This window comes from Muscardinus avellanarius (assembly GCF_963383645.1).
Source record: "Muscardinus avellanarius genome assembly, chromosome: 5".
NCBI classification, from domain to species: Eukaryota; Metazoa; Chordata; class Mammalia; order Rodentia; family Gliridae; genus Muscardinus; species Muscardinus avellanarius.
The window spans coordinates 65,468,104-65,488,700 of record NC_137790.1 but is presented as its reverse complement, the minus strand read 5'-3'; the positions used below and the strand labels follow the sequence as shown (position 1 = coordinate 65,488,700).

At 37.7% G+C, this 20,597-nt stretch overlaps 1 protein-coding gene across 1 annotated transcript in view; it reads right to left on the bottom strand.

Moving 5' to 3' along the window:
• The window catches only part of GAP43 (growth associated protein 43), a gene marked incomplete at both ends in the record, with an annotated part of 107,113 nt that overhangs the window by 44,577 nt on the left and 41,939 nt on the right, over positions 1–20,597 (bottom strand). The window contains one exon of the mRNA XM_080696045.1: positions 5,556–6,135. Within this exon, the coding sequence (XP_080552171.1) occupies positions 5,556–6,135 (580 nt within the window). The remainder of the gene's footprint in view (positions 1–5,555; positions 6,136–20,597) is intronic.

The window sequence follows — 20,597 nt, the reverse complement described above, 5'->3', positions numbered from 1 at the left end:
TTAGATTAAAACAAGATGTTGGGTTCTTTTTAAGATAGTGCTCTCCTTTTTTGTTTCTTCCAGAATTATACTCGACTAAAGTGTTGAGGTTCAGCCTGTGATCTCTGCAGTCAGGCTGTTACAGTCTGACTTCTAGAGCTACACTTGCTAGCTGTTGACAGTGATTAAGTGCTGTAATTTCTAAACCTCAGCATGCTCATCTGTAAAAGGGGCAGGGGACATTTTACTATATATACCACTGGGTGGGTAAGATGAGGAAATGGGAGGATTGCCATGTAGCCCTTGGCATAGGGCCTGGCACATAATAAAGGTTCACTAAGTGAACCTAATGTTGGGCTTTTGTATTTTAATACTTAAAATAGTCTTAAAAATTATTTTTGTTTATCCTCCCAAGAATGAGGCAACTGAGTCTCAGAGAAACAGGAACTTTCTTGGGATCTCACAGGTGGTTTGTAGAAACCCTGGTCTTTTATGTGTGTCTGGTATTGTGGATGGAACCCAGGCACATTCTACCTCTGAGTTATACCCACAGCCATTTTTTTAATTTTAAAATTTTTAGTTTGAAAAAGAGTGTTTCTAAGTTGCAGATGGCCTTGCTATGTTGCTACAGCTAGCCTAAACCTGCAATTCTCCTGTCTTACTACCATATTCAGCTAGAATGCTAGGATTTTTACTCCAGTTTAATGTTCTTTTTCCTACATATCCTACAGAATGTATAGTGCAGAGAATGCTCTAAACATCTGGTTGGGCTGGAAATGGTAATGCATGTCTCTAATCCTAGTCATGGGAGGCTGAGACAAGAGGTTCCAAGCCAGCCTCATCAACTTAGAGAGACCCTGTTTCAAAATAAAAGCAAAAAGGTCTGAGGTATAGCTCAGAAGTAGAATGCCCCCAAGTTTAACCCCCAATATGAAACAGAGAAAAAGAAAAAAAGAAAAAGTCTTGGAAGTCTTGGTTGGTATTTTCCCAAAATAATTAGAAACTCTTGCAACCACTGAGATAAAGAAAGAAAAAAAATTATGAATTGAGATAAAACATAACACTTTAAAAAAGAGGTAAAAAAAAACTGTAGAGCTGAAGTTAAGTATTTAGCAGTCCATTAATATAACCACTGTTTTGTTTTTGCCCCAGTCTGTGGGCAAAATATCTAATCCCATTCCCCCTTAGAATGTAAAAATAGAAAGGAAAACATTATCACATGCCACTGGATTGTTGTCAAGAAACTCCAATAAAAATGATTAGCAATATAAAAGTGCTCCATAAAAGCTTAATAATCAGAGGCAGTTCAGCAGCACACCACTGAGTATAGGACAGGGTGCCCATGTTTTATAAACAGCATTTATGAACTTTCACAGCTCAAATTTTTCACTCTTTATGCATTGTGCATAAATTTGGGAAGTGGTTGAAACCACACTTCCAATCAAAACTGCTTATGTGGCACACTGCCAAATAAGTGTAAATATTCCAAATAAGTGGAAATCTCACATCTAATATACAACTTAGAGGGAATTGGTCTTTTTTTTACTTTGTTTTTGTTTAGTTTTTGAGATCAAAAAAGTGGATTTTTTGGGGGGTCTTATAAAAATCTTATTCTGGAAAATATAAAAATTTTCCTAAATCCAGAAATGTGGCCCAGATATTTCATTTTCTTACACATGATCATTCCAGAACTTATAAATTTTGCATCTATTCTTTTTGCTACCAAGTTGAATACTGAGATACATATTATATAAACTTTATTTAATAGTATGGACCTAACTTCAATTTGACCAAAAATAGTAATAATAGTGTGAAGCAGTATTATAATAGTACTATTATAACCATTATTATAATAGTGTGGAGCATTATTATTCACATTTTGTCCCATAGTACACTAGAATATAGTAGTATTACACTTCTATTTGCAGAATTTAATTGAGATTGTTAATATGTTCATTTTAAATACCACTACCTGAATTTTATCACACCCCTACCACCAAATGAGAGCTTTCTAAGTTCAAAGGACCATAACACATTTATTTTTGTGTCCTCAATACCTAAAACAACAGAAAATTACTATAATTGGAGCCAAAAAGGAAAACACAAATAGAAGAATGAGAGAAAAGAGGAAGAAATGGAAAAAGGAAGGAAAGAGGAACTGAAAGAGGCAAAGAGGGAGGAAGATGCTAATTTTTCTATTCAAATAAAAAATGGCAAATGGAAACTTCCCTTCTCCCCAGTGATTACTGATGACCCCAATTTGAAAGATGCAATGACACCATGAAAATAAAATGCAGTGAAGGTCAACACATAACACATCTAGGGTGACAGAATCACACTTCCTACTAACATCTGTCAAATACCTGTGTCAGCCACATCAACATCATTGGTGGACAGACACCTACAGGGATTGCCTTGGTATATCACACCACTCAATATTGCCATGGCAGAATTTTTAGAGTCCTCTGTTGGGAAAAATCAATAGGCCACCATGGAGAAGAGAAGACAGTAGGGAATTCCTTCACTGAGAGCCAAGGAACACACTGCTCAGAAGGCAATTCCAAGGACAGTTCTCTTTTCATGGATGAAGGGGGCATTCTATAGATGCTGTAAATACTTCTCTTTGGGCAAATGAATAATCAGAAATACTGAAATCTTTGGGTCATAGGCACATGGAAAGCTGGGCAAGGAGAGCGGCAAAAATAGGGGAGGAAATAGAGTTGAAAGATTAAAAAATAAGAGGGCTGAGAACATATCTCTCAGTGGTAGAGCACTTGCTTAGCATGCATGAGGCCCTACATTCAATCTTCAGCACCAAAATTTAAAAAAAGAGGAAAAGAAAATGAATTTCAAAAATCCAAAATGTAAATGACATCTACCAATCAATCACAGCAATTCTTCAATAGTAAAAGAAGTAAAAAATAACATATAATTTTCATATGTATTAAAGTAGCAATCAGATTTGATCTGAAATTTTTGTCTCTTACTGACAAATTATTTTCTTAGATTCTCTATTTTGACTTATTTTGCTGCCACCCCTATGGCATTTTCTGAGCTTGGTCTCTCTAGGTCCCTCTAGGCAGCAAACCACAGTTGACATTATTTCCAAACAATGCAACTCAATGGGAAATAGTGCCATTTTAACCTGGATTACAATGAAACTCAATGGGAGGTAGAGGAAATATGATACAGAGCCTCTGGGAACGGGGGTGGGGGGTGGGGATGATCTGATGTGACAGATCTCCGTGTCATATTTAGTTTCTGTGATTCCATGATATTCAGCACAACAGAGCAATTTGTGTTTGTCACACACAGCAGGCAAGGCTAATATATAACTCAGTCCAGAAAGACACTACACTACAGGCAGCATCTTAGTATCTAACCAAGATAATACCTACCCAAGGCTAAGAAACAATGGGAAATAAACTGTCTTTGGTGATTACCTTCAAGATGAACTCACCCACTCTTCCAGTCATCTTTCAGTCACATTACACAATTTTATTAGTTGAGATATTTTTCAGCTGGAATTTGTAAAATTTAAGACAGAGCATAATCTCAAGTTATTTTTAGTGACTGGACATATTTTTAATCAAATAAATGAACAGATTTAGAAAAGTTGCAAGATATGAATGAGAGAACAAATTGTTATCTACAAATTAAATCTATCAATTTTTACTCATTCTACATTTTACATATATTGAGCACTTACCACATAAAATATTTTAATAAGTTGTTTAGAATGATAACACCTTGAAAATTAACAAATTTAAATTTTCTTTAAAATCTATGTTATTTTCACTGATTTGAGAACCCCTTCCTTCTATTAACCTAAATCTTGAGTAAACAACTAAAAGCCCATGATGATGTTTTGTCTATACTCAAAACTTTAGAAACTCTAGTATATAAATATGTATGGCCTGAGTAACATAAAATATGTCCTGTATTTAAAAGCATTAACAATTTCTAAGATTTATAGGATGACATAATAATTTGTCCCTATGCTAACTGATTTCCAAGCAAGAGGCTCCAACTTGAAAGAAAAAAATTAACATAATTATTTTGCTCAGCAAATTAAAACCAACACCCTATTCTTTATTATTATATACCTTACCCTTCCTGAGAAAAAAATTCCAATCTTTTTAAGCTCAAGATCAGGCCCCCAGGGCAAGTATGTAGTTAGAATAAATATTTAAAATGAGACACTGATAGAAAGAAGCATGTGATTTGTCTGGAGCTAATAGTATGCTAATAACAATGATAAAATAATACAGACTCTTATAGAAGTCCAGGAGTAAAATAAAGAAATAGACCTGAAAATACTAAGAATATTCATCTGCCATCCTGTAGCACGTAGTCTGGAGAAATGGATATCAAGAAAGTGGTCAATGTCTACTTTCTCCATCTGATTGTGAGATGTTGAACATATCCCAAACCATTCTCATAGAATAGGTCCTCTCACAAGGGCACACTGAATTTGAACCCTTGATAATAACCTGGATTAAATCTATGAGGATCTAAAGTTGTAAACCCAACTTTTATGTTGCTATCGAAACACTTTCATCACTAAGGCTCCTTGGAATTGAGAGGTATTTATGAGTCATGCTACAATAGAAGATCTTGGAGACTACTGGCCTCCTTCATGACTATGGATGTGTTAGGGTGAAGAAATCTAGTCTACAGAGATAAAAGTCTATTAAATGTATCTTGCTTTGGGTATGGTCTATTCCAATTCTGCACAGGCTCTATGGACAATAATACTGATAACAATTCAACTTGAGTTACAGTTCCAAATCAAAGAGAATCCAGTACTTTTTTCCAATCATAGTCAACCCTTAATTATTTATGCATATGAAAGAAAATAGTGTCTTCAATAATAAAATGATAATTTATGTTTTTGACTTCACAACATGTATTTGGAGTTTTTTTCTTTTGTTTTTGGCAACACCACCAGACTTATTTTCCTAATTATGTTTGACCCTAACTAATGTGACAATTAACATTCTCTGAGCATACACACACAAATACACACTACTCACCAAATGATGGTGGGTGGAATACCCAGAAACATATTGTAGAGTAGGAAAAGGTGGTTCGGGATTATTTTTTTTTCTGCAAGCAATTAACAGGCTATATAATCTAAATCAATACAGAGTTGGCTGTATTTATACCAGGCTCTTCCCAGCCAACTAATCACATTAGCTAATTCTCATCCACAAAATACACGTACCCTCCATAATTGCTTATTAAACTAAGTCTAACAGCACACAGAATATTTTCTTCTAACCATGATGATCTTGACTATTTATATCAATCCAATTAAGATAATCTCTCCTTCTCTCTCTCTCTCTCTCTCTCTCTCTCTCTCTCTCTCTCTCTCTCTCGCTGCTTTACAGATCTTTCTGAGTTTGTCTCAGGCTTAGAGATGTTTGGGGGATTAAGCACACTTCCCTTGATTTCCAGAAAGTACTATCTATATTTCCCCCCCTTTGCTGATGGCCAGGGTGGCCTGGTCTTCTGAATAGACCCGCTGGACCCATACTGGGTACGTTCCCCTCTACCCTCAGTCCCCTCCTCACCTATCTTCTCTTCGGCTTGGCTGCCCTCAGCAGTCTCCGAGGGAGGCTGCGCTGTTGCCTTGGAGACAGCATCTTCTGCAGCAGGGGTGGTGGCAGCAACAGCAGGCACATCGGCTTGTTTTGGCTCCTCCTTGGCTGGGCCATCTTCAGTCTTGGAGGATGGCGAGTTATCAGTGGAAGCTTTTGCAGCACTTTCTGTCTCCGCAGAGCCAGACTTCTCCTCAGAGGGGGCAGTAGCCTGCTCTGGGGCCGCATCAGGGGCGCCCTCTGCCTTCTTCTCCTCGGAGGGAGCATCTGCTTTGCCTGGCTCCTCAGGCTTGGGGCCAGTGGAGGTGGCCGAGTCAGCAGCAGCCGGGCCTTCACCTTCCTTCTTCCCCCCATCGGCCACAGGGGCTTCGTCCTTCTTCTCATTGGCTTCAGCCTCAGCAGCTTGGGCATCGCCCTTCTTCTCGCCTTTGAGCTTTTTCCTTGTTATGTGTCCACGGAAGCTAGCCTGAATTTTGGTGGCGGCCTTATGAGCTTTGTCTTCTGGTTTAATGCCATCTTGTTCAATCTTTTGGTCTTCATCATTTTTTTCAACCTTTGCAGAAAGAAGAGGGACAAAAAAAAAAAAAAAAGGAAGAAAGGTTGAATGATGTGATTGTGATTTTTCTTCTAGGCAGAGCATTGAATAAATGTTTACTTAAGTGATTTGTTCTGGACAAGGTGCTTTCCTTAGAGTTAAGGAATCAACAAGACTCTGGAAGTTTAGGTCCAGCCTCCTCTCTCTCCCACAATATTTTATGGGAAATTTGATATCCTCTTGACCTTCCAGGATCACTGGCATTATTTTATATGGATCTAAACCGACCTTTTTATAGATGTACTTTGACAATTCAAATCATATTTGCCCTGGATATTAGTCAAAGAGCTCTGAAAGATATTGGAGTTTTATAATTTCCAAGAGCAACCCTAAAAATTTCTTAAAAATTACATAAAAGTCTCTTTTCCACTGAGTATGGTGGTAAACACTTGTCATCCCAGTGCTTGAGAGGCAGGAAAAGGAGGAGCACAGGTTTCAGACTACCCTCAGCAATTTAGCAAGGCCCTTAGCAATTTAGTGAGACTCTGTTTCAAAACAAAAACTAAAATAGGGCTGTAGTCTTAGCTCAGAGGTAAAATGCCCCTTGGCTTAATCCCCAGTACCAAAAAAGTCTGTTTTCCTTTTAAGATTTCAAACTTGATAAGAAAATTAATGTATTTTTAAAAAGTGTAGCAAGATTCAGACAATAAATCTCATCATGATTTTTGCAAAATGCAAATAAATTCAAGAGCGGTAGAAGATTAGTATAGAATGTGACAGCCAGGTGTGGTGGTACACGCTTGTAATCCCAGCATTTGGGAGGCTGAGACAGGAGGACTGTGCAAGGTCAAAGCCAGCCTCAGCTACTTAGTGAGGCCCTTTACAACTCAGTGAGACCCTGTTTCAAAATAAAGAATAAAAAAAATAGGGCTGGAGGTGTCACTGAAAGGTAGGATGCCCCGGGTCCCATCCCCAGTACTGAAAAAAAAAAAAAAGTGACAACTCAGAAGGCTGGTCACAAATGTGTTTAACTTTTTCCTATGTGTGGTCTAATATCAGAAATAAGCATACTAGAGCTGCAAAATTTGAATAAAGAAAATGGTTATTATTCTGAAGCTAAGAGAGTGATAAATACTGTTTTCATTTTCAAAAAGTGAAACATAGTCACTAAGTTGCAATTTCTTATTCCTAAAGCAATTTAAACCTAAAATTAGTTTTCTATTATCATCAATAAAGCCATCCTATTACGTGAAGTCAAGAACCGAGAATACAAATATTTTATTTTTGGATGGAAACATTCATAGCCTTATATGTGCTGCAAATGACATTTTTGCACTTGAAAATTCAATTAGAAAATAGTAATATAAGGTATAGTTTGGAATGAAAAGCATAAATAAGTATATAAAATAGTTAAGTCCACCCATTGTTCACCATGGTGCCCCAGCTGGCTACTGATGCTCTCCATCCCCTCCTCCCTTCAACTTTTGAACATTTAATTTTAGCCTGTGAATACTGTGCTAACCACTGAGAAATACAGCAGTGAACTGTTTAGCAACTTTCCTCCAAAAGGTGGCTAATAAAAGTATACCATGGCCTGAGCTTAGTTCCAGTCTTGGCCTTGACCTTGACCTTGGCCTGCACTTCAGTTGAGAAAGTTAGCCACAGCAGCCAACACACAGTATGTTTTCCACCTGTCATACCAGCTATGCCCCAGTGACCTAGATCCTGCTAATCATGATGTAGTCCTCTTTGACATTCTTTGGACAAGCACACCAGACTCATTGCTTAGGCCCAAGAGCATACTAATAGATACACAAAGGTACTTTAAAAATTTAAAAAAAATGAAAAATTTCTCTGTAAAATTCAAGACAAATTTTTCTTCTGCCTTAATTAACCATGCATGTATCCATACCAAGGAGGAAGGACTAGGAGCAAACCACTCAGGAGCGGCTCATCCTGCTCCCTCCTCCCAGCGCCATGCTACAACTGCTTCTCTTTCTGATGCTCTACCACCTCCCTGCCATCCTGCTGCTCTTCATGACTCCTACTGGGACACACACAGCACAATCTGGGCCATGGGAGCAGCTGTCCCTGCCAGGAGCTCTACACTCAGAGACGGAATCATAACCCTGTAAAATGAACAGTTGTGAATGGAGCACAGAGCCAAGATGTTGCTATTTATTTTACTCTATATTGAGTTTTCTGAATGAAGCACTGTCTTATATGATAGGACATCTGCACTTGGGCATTGATGCCAAATGGTTCTTTAGTACAAATGCTGCTCCTGGTGAAAGTAAACAAACTGATTATTCCAGTGTGGGCAAGTGTGTAGATAAGACCCTCTAGTGACTCAAAAAACCTACCATTTTAGAGTCTTGTTTTCTCTTTTAAAACACAAAGCATAGGGGAAAATGCTTTTAAATACTGGGAAATACAAAAATAAGAAATCTGAGGATATGCATGATAGAAAAAAGGAAAGTACATAGATAAAACAAGAGCTCTCCTCAGTTCTATTTCTCTCTCTCTTTGTCTCTCACAGAGCATCTGTCACTTTGACTTTCCAATCACTCATAATTTAACTAAGCTTCTGAACACAGCAACTATGTTCAAATGACTATCTAGAAAAGTTCAGACTAGATTCAGGCGCGTAGATTGTGGAGCCAGCAATCTTATTGCTAACCAGAAATATAAAGAATGTAAGAGATGCTGGATGTGATGGCACACAGTGTAATCCCAGTACTTGGGAGGCTGAGACAGAAGGATTGCGGGTTTGAGATCAGCCTTTAGCAATCTAGGGAGGCTTTTGGCAACTTAGTGAGACTCTTTAAAAAAAACTAAAAAATAAATTCTGGGGGTGTAGCTAAGTGGTAGAATACCATAGGCTCAATTTGCAATACAAACAAATAAATAAGAATGAAATGAAAATAAAGAGGGGCAAGAACCAGGAAAAAAAACAGAAACAGGAGAAAAAAAGGGAAGTCAATGCTTCTAAGATCCAGGTATCCAGATAGGTAGATACACTGCAGGGGATGCTCAAATTACTCCACAGTTATGTAGCCTAAAACTACAGGGGCTCAATATCTTTAGAGATTTAGGGAAACTAAATAAAAAGGGTTGGTTGGGGGAAAAATAGGTGGGGAAAGAGAGAAGGAAGGGAAGGGAAAAAATTAAAGCAAGAGGATAGAGGAAGGAAGGTAAATAGAGGGGTGTAAAAACTGGGTTTTAAGCTAAACAATGCTGACTTGTGTCTTTCTTTTGTATTTGTAATTGATTCTACTAATAAGGCTTAAATTATAGGCTATTTTCTGGGAAGTTATTTTTTTCAGTACTTAAAGTAAATGGACTGAGAGATTATTTTTTTGAGGAAGGAGACAGGAGAAAATGAATATTTCCCAAGACTGGCTGTTGGGGTATCCCAAGGTGTCAGGGTACTTAGAAATATTCCCAACTAGAAATAAAAGAACTTACTTAAGTCAAAGGACATTTGAGCCCAGAACCAGAAGTCACCCAGAACATTTGGCACAATGCATTTAGTTTCTACAGGGGGAAACAGTGGTTTTTGAATAGTGAAGTATCTTGTTTAAGTTCACAGAATGAGTGAGTGGCCCAGCTTCTATTTGAACTCACGATTTCTTTTGCAGGTCTACCCATCACCCTGCCCAAATGAATTGTATCAGTGACCTGGAGTAGCTTAGTTTTTTTGTAGCAGATAATCCATAAAGCATCATGTCAACATACTCATTTACTCATTTAACAACACTGTCTATGCTATGCATCACACCCTCACACACACTAGTGAGGGAATAGATACTACATTGACACATGCAGGCTTCTTTTTACATACACTTAAATTACTTCATACTACTTTCACAATTAATAATTTCCAAGGAATACTCAGTGGACACCTGGTCTTACACTCATAAAATAAGACCATCTGTCTAAAAATTATGAGTTACAAATGAAAGATAGTCAGAAAAGGGATCCTGGTATGTAATGTCTAAAGAGTTAACTCATGAGTCTCAGTATACTTAGATTTTTATTTAAACTTGGTACTGCCATGAATAAGCTTTGTGCTGAGCTATGATGTGTCATATTCCAAAGAGAAAAGAATGGTTTCCTTTCCTTTTGGAGGGAGAGTGAATGGACAACTTAAGCTTCATTCTGAAATGTGATTTGCATTCATTGTGTTTCAGAAGGGCATTAGGCAAAAAACATGCATGCCTAAATTTCAGAATTAAAAGTAATAGAATTCATTCTTGTGGGATACCTCAATGTATTTAACTTTTCCTAATTATTTTAGGAATACCTCGACCTTCCAAGCAAAGAAAACCTTGGCTCTGTATCTACTGCTAACTATAAATAGTACAAAGTTTTCCTCTTTAAAATGATTGATTTTAAAATGCTTTACAAATTACTGATATATACTAATTCTTCTTCCTAAGGATATCTTCAATAAACAAAAATATTGTCGATTTGATTGAGCAGAACATATTTTCGAGAAGCCAAATTGAAGGGCTATAAATATCTTAAGCAGAACTTTCTGTTACATATTACAGTTTTTAAGCTCGTGAGAAGCTTATATGGCCTGTGAAATAACCAGAATAAAGTGTTGAAGGATTTAAAGGAAATTTGGCATCACCTAGTTATGGCTATTTTGATTTGTTGAAGTGAAATTTATATAATTTTACTATATTTAAGCATTGTTGATATATTTTAGAGAAAAGCATTGTCAAGATATTTTAGAGAAAATATCCTACTACTAAAGTAGTTTACAGTGGAGTTTACAGTGTATTCAAACCTAGTCAAAGATCAAAAATACAGTGAAATGTCCCCTTGTAAATGGAAGAAGGCTGGATGAGCCTCCTCCAGTTCTGTAGGTGAAATGTCTCTGCATGTTTCTGAGCAGATATAGAGAAGTAGGTGTTATTTAAAAGATGAATAGTCAGCCAGGCGTGGTGGTGCACGCTTGTAATCCCAGTACTTAGGAGGCCGAAACAAAAAGATTGCAGGTTTCCGGCCAGCCTCAGCTACTTAGTGAGGCCTTCTGCAACTTAGTGAGACCCTGTTTCAAAATAAAGAATAAAACATAGGGCTGAGGGTGTAGCTCGGAGGTAGAATACCCCTAGGTTCAATCCTCAGTACCACAAAAAAAAAAAAAGAAAAAGGGAAAAAAAGATGAATAATCATAGCTGGGATACACAGGGTTGTCTCAGTACTAAGTCTGACTTGAAGATCTAATAATGTATGAGTATAGTAGGTGGAAGCAATGAAAATATATGCCTTTCCAATATATTTTCATATTGTCATAACTTATTTTCAGCCCAGCAAAAATCCCTTTCTTAGTTATTGGGCACAGATACTTTGTGGGAGTTCAGATGCTATAAAGACTGAACAATTCTATAGGGGACTGTGAGACATGAAGAGTGATCTTAGAAACCTGAAAGAGGAGTAAGTGGGGATTCCATTTTTCCCTTCAAATGAAGATACAGCATATCCCTACAGCTCTAGAGTCATAAGTGGGCAAGAAATGTTCATCTATTTACTACATAAAAAAAAAATCAGGAAGATTGCAGGTTCTTTAGGTCAGTCCAAGGTAACTTAGTGAGACACTATTTCAAAATACAAAATAAAATAAATTAGGATTAGGGGTATAGCTCAGAAGAGAAATACTCTCGAGTTCAATTCCTGGTAACACACACACACACACACACATACACACACACACACACACACACACACAAACACACACACATGTGTCCTGTATTGAACACTGTAATTATAACATTAGTTTTTCAGGTCATAGCTGGTGATCGACAGATAAGTCTTTGGTACACTTTTATATATTATTTACTTAATCTGGGAAACTCACCTACTTACAAAATAATATGAGATGACATATTTAACACAATACAAAACACTATTGGAAAAGAACTCAATTTCTACTCAAAAGAGTTTACCTTTTTATGTATTTATAATCCTACTTGTCCTACAATGACAGAGAAAAAAGCAAAGAGCATGTTACAGTGCACACCTTCTAACAGACAAAATGCAGCAGATGAGAACAACTATTTCGCTACTGAATCTCCAGGTTTTAGAATGGTACTTGGCACATACTAAGTGCTCAGTTGATATTTTCCTAATGAATCTGAAGTTTCAGTGTCTCAAGGAGTGTCATTTCAGAAAGTTAGGATTCCATTTTGTCAACTTTTACTATATTTCTTCACTTTCCAGTGACAGACTTTAAGAGCATCTAAGACAAGTAAATATTACTCCAATTATAGAAATAAACATGAGGAGACCAGACAGGAGAGAAGTAAAACTACAACTACAACAACAATGATAGAAATGTCATTAATATTAATAGGAACAATAAACCAAGCACTTAGAAATAGCAAAGATAGAAATGCATATTATAAAGACAACCGACATATTAGTTTTATGTATGGATTAACTAGAAGGCATATCTATAAATTTTTTCCAGCATCTACCTTTTTTTCATAAGTGAAACTGATGAAAATGTTCATGGCCAATTGTTGAACAATCTCTTTTCCCTCCACTGACATTTAATGTGTGTTTTGCTCTCCAAGGCCTAAGGAGAGTAGGCTGGAAAGTTTAGTCCCTTAGTTATTCAAGGAAGAAAGACTCCTTTCTTCAAACTAATATTGGAAAGAGCCCAAGGTTTAGATAAGGCACATGCTTAGGCTTGTCATCTGCCATATTGGACAAAATTTGATAAGCTCTTCTAGAAAACCTTTGGGCATGGCAGACATAGGTATCAGTTTCCTAACTGAATCAAAGGCTAAAATCACTGAGACTCATCGGCACACATCTGTGACTGTCAGCCCTGGAGGAATGGGGCTCAACTCTGGAGGAATAGTGTAGCTCCTGGGGTGACTACTGCCTGCTGCAGAAGCCCATGCCAGCAACCTCTAGAAGTGGCACACTCAAAGGAAAGAGTGTGGGGGTGAAGGAGATGTTAAACTCTGCTCTCAGAAAGATGACTATGCCTGGAGTAACCACTGAGCTGGAGACAAAAGAGAAAGACTCCCCATCAGGCTGCTGAAAAGGACATCACAAACCAGGCCATGAGAGGGTCTGTGAGGCTTCTTCTGCTAACCACTGGAGTGTGAGGCAGAACAGCAGGCAGCCAATACATCAGGGAACAGACAGACAAGCAGCCTGCCATCAGGAAGCTCCCTGTACCATCACCACAGATAAATCCTTCCCCCTGAGTCCCTAGGAGCAAATCACATCCCAAGCTGCTGGAGAAGATGGTCAGAGTCAACCAGCAGGAAGAAAGCCCCAGAGCCCATGGGAGTTAGCAAAACACAAACTTCTTTCCAGGTAAGGGACTGTATCTTGTTGGGTACTCAAAAAAATTATAAGACACAGCCAGGCGTGGTGGAGCACGCTTGTAATCCCAGCGCTTGGGAGGCTGAGACAGGAGGATCACACAGGTTTGAAGCCAGCCTCAGCTACTTAGTGAGGCTCTCAGCAACTTAGTGAGACCCTGATTCCAAATAAAAGTATAAAATAGATCTAGGAGTGTAGCCCGGAGGGGGGAAAAAAAGTCCCTGGGGCTCCACCTTCACATATATATATATATATATATATATATATATATATATATATATATATATATATATATATATGACACACAATGAGATAAATACTTATTTAAATTACTATCGCGCCAGGTGTGGTGGCGCACACTTGTAATCCCTGCCCTTGGGAGGCAGAGACAGGAAGATCGCGCAGGTTCAAAGCCAGCCGTGCTGGCTTAGGAGACCCTGTTTCCAAATAAAAATGTAAAAATAGGTCTGGGAGTGTAGCCTGGAGGTAGAAGGGCTTCCAGGAACCCCAGTACCACCAAAAATAAAAAATAAAAAATAAATAAAAAGTTACTATGTAATTACTATATACTATATACTATATATTACTATATAAATATACCAAATATGACTATGGATATATGTTTTCTTAATTAACTTCCCCCTCATAAATTTTATTATGAGTCAGTGGGTATTTGATATATTTTGTTCAATAAATAAACTATTGAAAGAGATCTTTCTTACTCTAAGGTGTACCTTTTCTCAAATATTATCACTCCTGGTCTACTTGCCTTGCTTTTTCTTCTTAGTCCTTATAATCACCTGACATGTATTTTCATTTCATTATTAACTAAACCTTGCCTTAAACAAAAAACAGTCTGAGAACAGACCCTTTTCAATTTTGGACAATCCTCAGAGCCTCAATAGCTAAACTAGTGCCAGTGTATAGTTGGCCCTTAAGACATGTTTATTGGTAGTTGTTAAGTGAATACAAGCCACACTGTGCTGGTGATCACAGAACATGTAAGTGGGAGGTACTGGGCCAACTGGCTGTGTATCCCTACTCTGCTGTGAAAGTTCCTGGCCACAGATGCTGGGAACCTTCATCAAGTCCTCTCCAGCTGTCAATTTCTTCTCTCCTCTTCCACTTATAATGAGTAGACAGTATATGCATTTAGTATTCAATCCAGTCTTCATAATAACGATGTGAGGAATACACCATTGTTTCTGTTTTATTATCAAGACAACTGAGAAAAAAGACAAGGATCTGGTCTAACTTCCCTTCCAAATAACAGACTTCATCCTCTGTCCTCATCCCTGTTCAGTGCTTTTCAAAATACATTGCAGAAAACCAGAATTCCTTGGTGTTTAAGGGCATGGGCTATGGAGTTAGACATGAGTACATTTGAATTCTAGGCTGCCACTTACCAGCTCTTGATTTCGAGCATGTCAGTTTCCATTTTTTATTTGAAAGATGGAGAAATAATAGAACTGTCCCACTGGGTTGGTGTGAAGGTGAAATGAGCTAACATAAAGTACTTAGCCCAGTGCCTGACATATCATATATGCTCAAAAAGGGGCAGCTGCTACTATTTTCAGCATCATAATCATTATGATCATAATTATCCTCCCAGAGTAATTTCTATATCATCATAAAACTAGGCTAAGATATGTCGACAAAACAACTTTGTTCATTACATCTTTATCCCCATGGTTGCTGGAAACCTTGACCAGGTAGGAGAGAAAATGTTTCTTAACTCCATAGGACTACTGATCTATCAAAGAGACAAGCTGAATAATGTCTAAAATGTTCCACAATATTAAATTCAGCTCTTTCCTGTCTTTGGGAGGCAGTGAGGTCTGTTTATGTTGTCAAGGTTAAATCACAGTCCCCCTCTTCTACAATCTGACACACAACAGCTGATTCCCTCTCAGTCTTTTCTAACTTTATACATCCCCCAAACCTCTACATGATTCAGCTGCTTATAGTGATAAAGTCTATTTACTCTAAAAAATATATGACCTTTACCTGTAAGCCCTCATTAAAAAATACCATTTAGCTACTAATTCATTTATCTAGCCCACTTACCCATGTATATCCCTTACATGTCCAGTAAAAGAACTGCTGGTAGAGTTCTGAGAGCCTGTGTTTATGTCTGGTAATACACGTATCTGGCAAAAGTTTGAATGCAGATGCCAAATATTTTGTGGGGGACTGGTTTAGAAGCATCTGTTCCTGAGGAGAATCATTATAATCTCAGATTTCCAACTCTGGCCAATGCATGCCCATGGGCTAGTTAATAATACCCAAATGTCATGCACCTAATATCTACTAAGGGTAAATATTATCTATCAGTGCATGGTATTATAAAGCCAGCTTTGTGGAAAATGGAAGCAAACTTGGGATTCTACTTGCAAATAATAATAAAAGTGTCTTAAATTTGTGTACTACACGTTATGAAGTACTTTTTTATTTTTTTTTTTTTGCAGTGCTGGGGATGAAACCCAGAGCATTCTACTTCTGAGCTACACCCTAGCCCTATATTTTATTCTTTTATTTTGAAACAAGGTCTCACTGAGTTGTAAAGGGCCTTACTAAATAGCTGAGGCTGTTCACAAACCATGATCCTCCTGTCTCAGCCTTCCAAATGCTGGGATTAAAAGGGTATACCACCACACCCAGCAAAGTATTTTCAACTAACAAAAAATTTTTTTATGGAATACAATGAAGTAGTCTAAGCAAATGTGCTCACACCTCTAAAAAATAAGGAAATTTGTAGAAAGTCCCATAACTAATAGAATGTGTCTTAAACCTAGGCCTCTAATTTTTTTACATGTAAAAAAAAATCTAACAGAGAATCAACCTAAAATTCAACCTTAAACATTTAGGAAGTATCACTGAATAAGTAGAAATTCTAACATCAACACATCAACTCTAACACTACTGAAAATACTTTTTAATTAACAAAATTGCTCTATATATAAAGAACATCCCCAGAATCTCCATGTAGAAGGGATTTCAGGCAAGAACATGTTAGAAGTAGGAGCTGGGTGAATTTCCTTGAAACTCCCCTGCAAATCAAGCATATTGACTTTTTTTTTTTTTTTTTTTTTTTGACGGTATCTTGCTAAGTTGCTGAAGGCCTCCCTAAGTTTTCATAGCTGGCTTTGAACTTGTGATCCCAACCTCCAAAATACTGGGGTTATAAGTGTATGCCACCATGCCCAAATAAGAATACTGATTTTTAAAGTGTACGTATGTTTTTGAGAAGGCTGGTAGGATGCTTTTACAAAGGTATTACTGCTGCCTACCAGCAATAATTTTATACATGCTTTTATATCCTATATCAATCACCAGGTAAGTGGTTGTCCTTTTAGAACAGTACTTGAGATATCTGGAAAAATAATGAGCAAGTATGAAATGGAATCTCTGATTCCAGAAGATGCATTGCTGTATTATTTTATATGTAGAAGTCATATGTAGAAAAATCAACTAAATATTTTTGTTGTGAGGCTGAAGTGGGGCACATGTGAGGGTGGGGATGGTGTCAGGTAGAGGCCATATGGTTCTGAGTATGAACATACTTCTCTTTTAACTGAATCTCTATCCCAAGCAGCTGGCCCATTTAAGGGTAAATATACAAGACCCTAGAAAAATCTATAAATCTAAGTTTAAGTTTGTGATAGTCACTCACGTAGCTCCTGAGCTTGCTGTTCCTCCTTTCTTGCCATCCCCTTTGCTTCTAGGATCCAGTTCTCTCTTGTAGATCAGTCATTGACAGTTCTGATTACATGTGTCCTGGCATCACTTTGGAGTCAAATAATTTGAGTTTGAATCCTGCCTTGGCCACTGGTTAAGTATAAGGCCAGGGATAAATGACCTAGTTTCTTTAGTATATGACTTCTTCATCCCTCATAGTAGGATACTAATATCTATTATGCAGAATATTTTTGAGGATGTGAGAAAATAGTATTTGTAAAATGCACAGAACATTAAAATAAATTGAAAATTGTTTCTTTCTGGACACTAAGGAATGGGTGAATTATTTGATAAATATTTTTTTCATTTTTTTTCTCTTTGACAGCCCCATGAAGAGAGATTTCAAGGCTGTGCACACTCAAAAAAATAATGTGTGCCAATCTCCAAAAATATAAAAGGTAAATATTGTAAAATATCCTCATATCTTTGGAGAGCGTAATACTAATAAAAATTATTATATAGCAGGATTATTAAGTACTCTTCTAAGCACTTTATCATTTATTTTATATCTAGGTATGTCCACACACATTTATTTAATATATTTTATTTTGCAACCAATTTAATTCTAATAACAATGATATGTGATAGATAAAGAGGAAGGAACTAAGGCACACAGGCATTAATAGCTTGCTCTAAATTTATATAACAGCCAGGCATGGTGGTGCACACTTGTAGTGCCACTACTTTGGAGGCTGAGACAGGAGGATCGTAGATTCCAGGACAACCTCAGCAAGTAGTGAGACTCTTATCAACCTGGTGAGATCCTGTTTCAAAATAAAAAATAAAATAGGGCTGTAGCTGTAGCTAGAGATAGAATGCCCCTGGGTTCCATCCCCAGTACCAAAAAAAAGAAAAAACAATTATATAGTGGCAGAGCCAGGATTTGAACCAGGAAGGCAAGAAGCGACATGAGGATAGGACCGATATAATCTCTGCAGGATTTTTCTCAAGAATCCAAGGCAAGAGGCAAAGCAGAGAGGAGGGTGGATATTTCCCAGCAGGACCTTGTCACTTCCAGTGCTAGGCTAATTCAGAGCGTCTAAGGGACTAGACATCCATTTACAATAGAAACATAGAAATAGATTCCCAAAGCAAAGGCCGTGGCATCATGACCTCATCACCCAGGTAAGGCCGTAACTCATTATCTCTGGGAAGATTTTGATGGGGAAGATTCACACTTGATGTCCAGAGCCCAGATTCCCTATTATTTCTGAAAACAGGAAACAGAAATTATCAGAAAGCAGAGAAAGCAATATTGGGAGAAAAGGGAGAGAGGGGCCTTGGGAACTATGGTTATTTAACGAGGAAAGCAAAAGGATTCACTGAACTCACCCTGAAGTATCCTTATAAGAAGAAAGGGGCTTCATAATGGTACAGACTCTAAGATTTATTCCTGAGTCTGAAGCTTTAAATCTAGCCCAAGTTCATGAACCAAATATTATCTTTCTATTTGTTCATGATTAAGTGAGGCAGATAGGAAGATCCATCCAGAACTATTTCGTGAGTGCCATAATAGTTCTGATTACATTCCCAAAAGGTACCATAGCATTTATACCACATAGTTTCTTGTACTATCTGTTCACTGACTGTTTGTTATGGCACAAAGCATTAGAACACCTCCTACTTTGTGATTCTACGGGGAGAAACATTGCATTCTTTGAAGCCTTTAACAAAGGCAAAATTCCCTCTTGACTGTTTTTGGGATGATAAAATCAATTTTTATAACTTCATTTGACCTGCTTTCCAGAAATTTATAATAGCATGGCTTCTGAACAGAACAATTAGGTTGAATTGGGTAAAATAGGGAGATACTGTCTGAATCTGGGGTCTTGAGGTTGATGAAAGTTATTTTTCTTTCTACTGCATATATAGGCAACTAAGAGAAATGTAATAACCTTCTCAGTAGTATGTCATGTGGCTCAAGAAATGTACAAGGCACCAAGACTGTGCCTGGCAGCAAGTCCGAAAAAATGAGGAGCATTACAGATTCCCCATACACAGAAAGCCTGGAGACTCTCAGGAGTGCCAGAGTTCCAAGAAGGTAGAGAGATGCCACTACTCTGCCACAATCTGATTTACTCATCAGAAACTAATGATTCCTATTTTCCTGTATCAGCTCCTCAGGACAAGACCCAAGACTAGGGGTAAAAGGTTCCCGTATGGGTCTAGTGATCACCTCTCTCTATGGTTGAGAAAACATGACAACTCCAAGCTAGAATAATTCCCCTAGTGTCTCTCTAAGTCAAATTCATAGTTAAAAGTTGTATCAGAGCCCAATGAGTTTAACAAACCAAAGATGCTCTGTAGCCCCTGTAAAATAAGTGCAGCAGCTCATGCCATGGTATAGAAGCACCCCAGAAATCTACAGCAGAAGACCTAAATCACAGTGGAGAATCAAGGTAATAATGGGGATGGCTGGCAGAATACTAAAGCAGATGTGCAGAGAGGACCTAGACAAAGATACTACTTTCACCAAATGTCTGAAATTCTACCTCAGAGAATTATTCCCATAGTTTAAAGACTAATACTGATGCTGAAAGTCAACACTGTAATATTCAGTTTAAGAAGTTGTCTTCACGCTGGGTGTGGTGGCGCATGCTTGTAATCCCCGTGCTTGGGAGGCAGAGACCAGAGGATCACGCAGGTTCAAAGCCAGCTGTGCTGGCTTAAGAGACCCTGTTTCCAAAAATTAAAAGAAAAAGCATAAAATAGGTCTGGAAGTTTAGCCCAGAGGTAGAAGGGCTTCCAGGAACCCCAGTACCAACAACAACAACAACAACAACAACAACAACAACAACAACAAAAGCTGTCTTTCTTGGTCTCTTGTACTCTATGCTATGTATTTTTTTAATAAAATTAAATAAAACATGTATGCATTTATTATAACATACTCCTCCTTCCTCTACCTTAAAAATAAACTCTAATTATTCCCACTGCTTGTCAAGCTAAGAATAAATGAATTGCTTTTGTATTTGAGAAATTCATGAGATGAACCCAATCTTTCCTTTCCATCTTTCTTGTGAGTATGCCCTGAACTCTAGCCATGTAAAACCACACACACTCTCTTTATATGCTCCACACTGGCCGGATTCTGTCTGGCCTCTGACAGTGTGGCCCTCCTCAAATATCTCTGTCTTGTCTGAAGACTCAGACAAGCTTGATGACTTATGCCAACTCCTGTCTCCTCAGCTGGACAGTTTTCTTGCATTCTTTCAACTGGATAGAGAAGGGGTAAGAGAAGTTTTCCTGCAAAGGGAAAAACTGTAAGCACTTTTTTTTTTCTTGAGCTATACAATCTCTATCTCAACTTATCAACTGTCATGGTAGGGTGAAATAATACTTAATGAAACAATAATGAATGAGTATGGTTGTGTTCCAATAAAATCTTA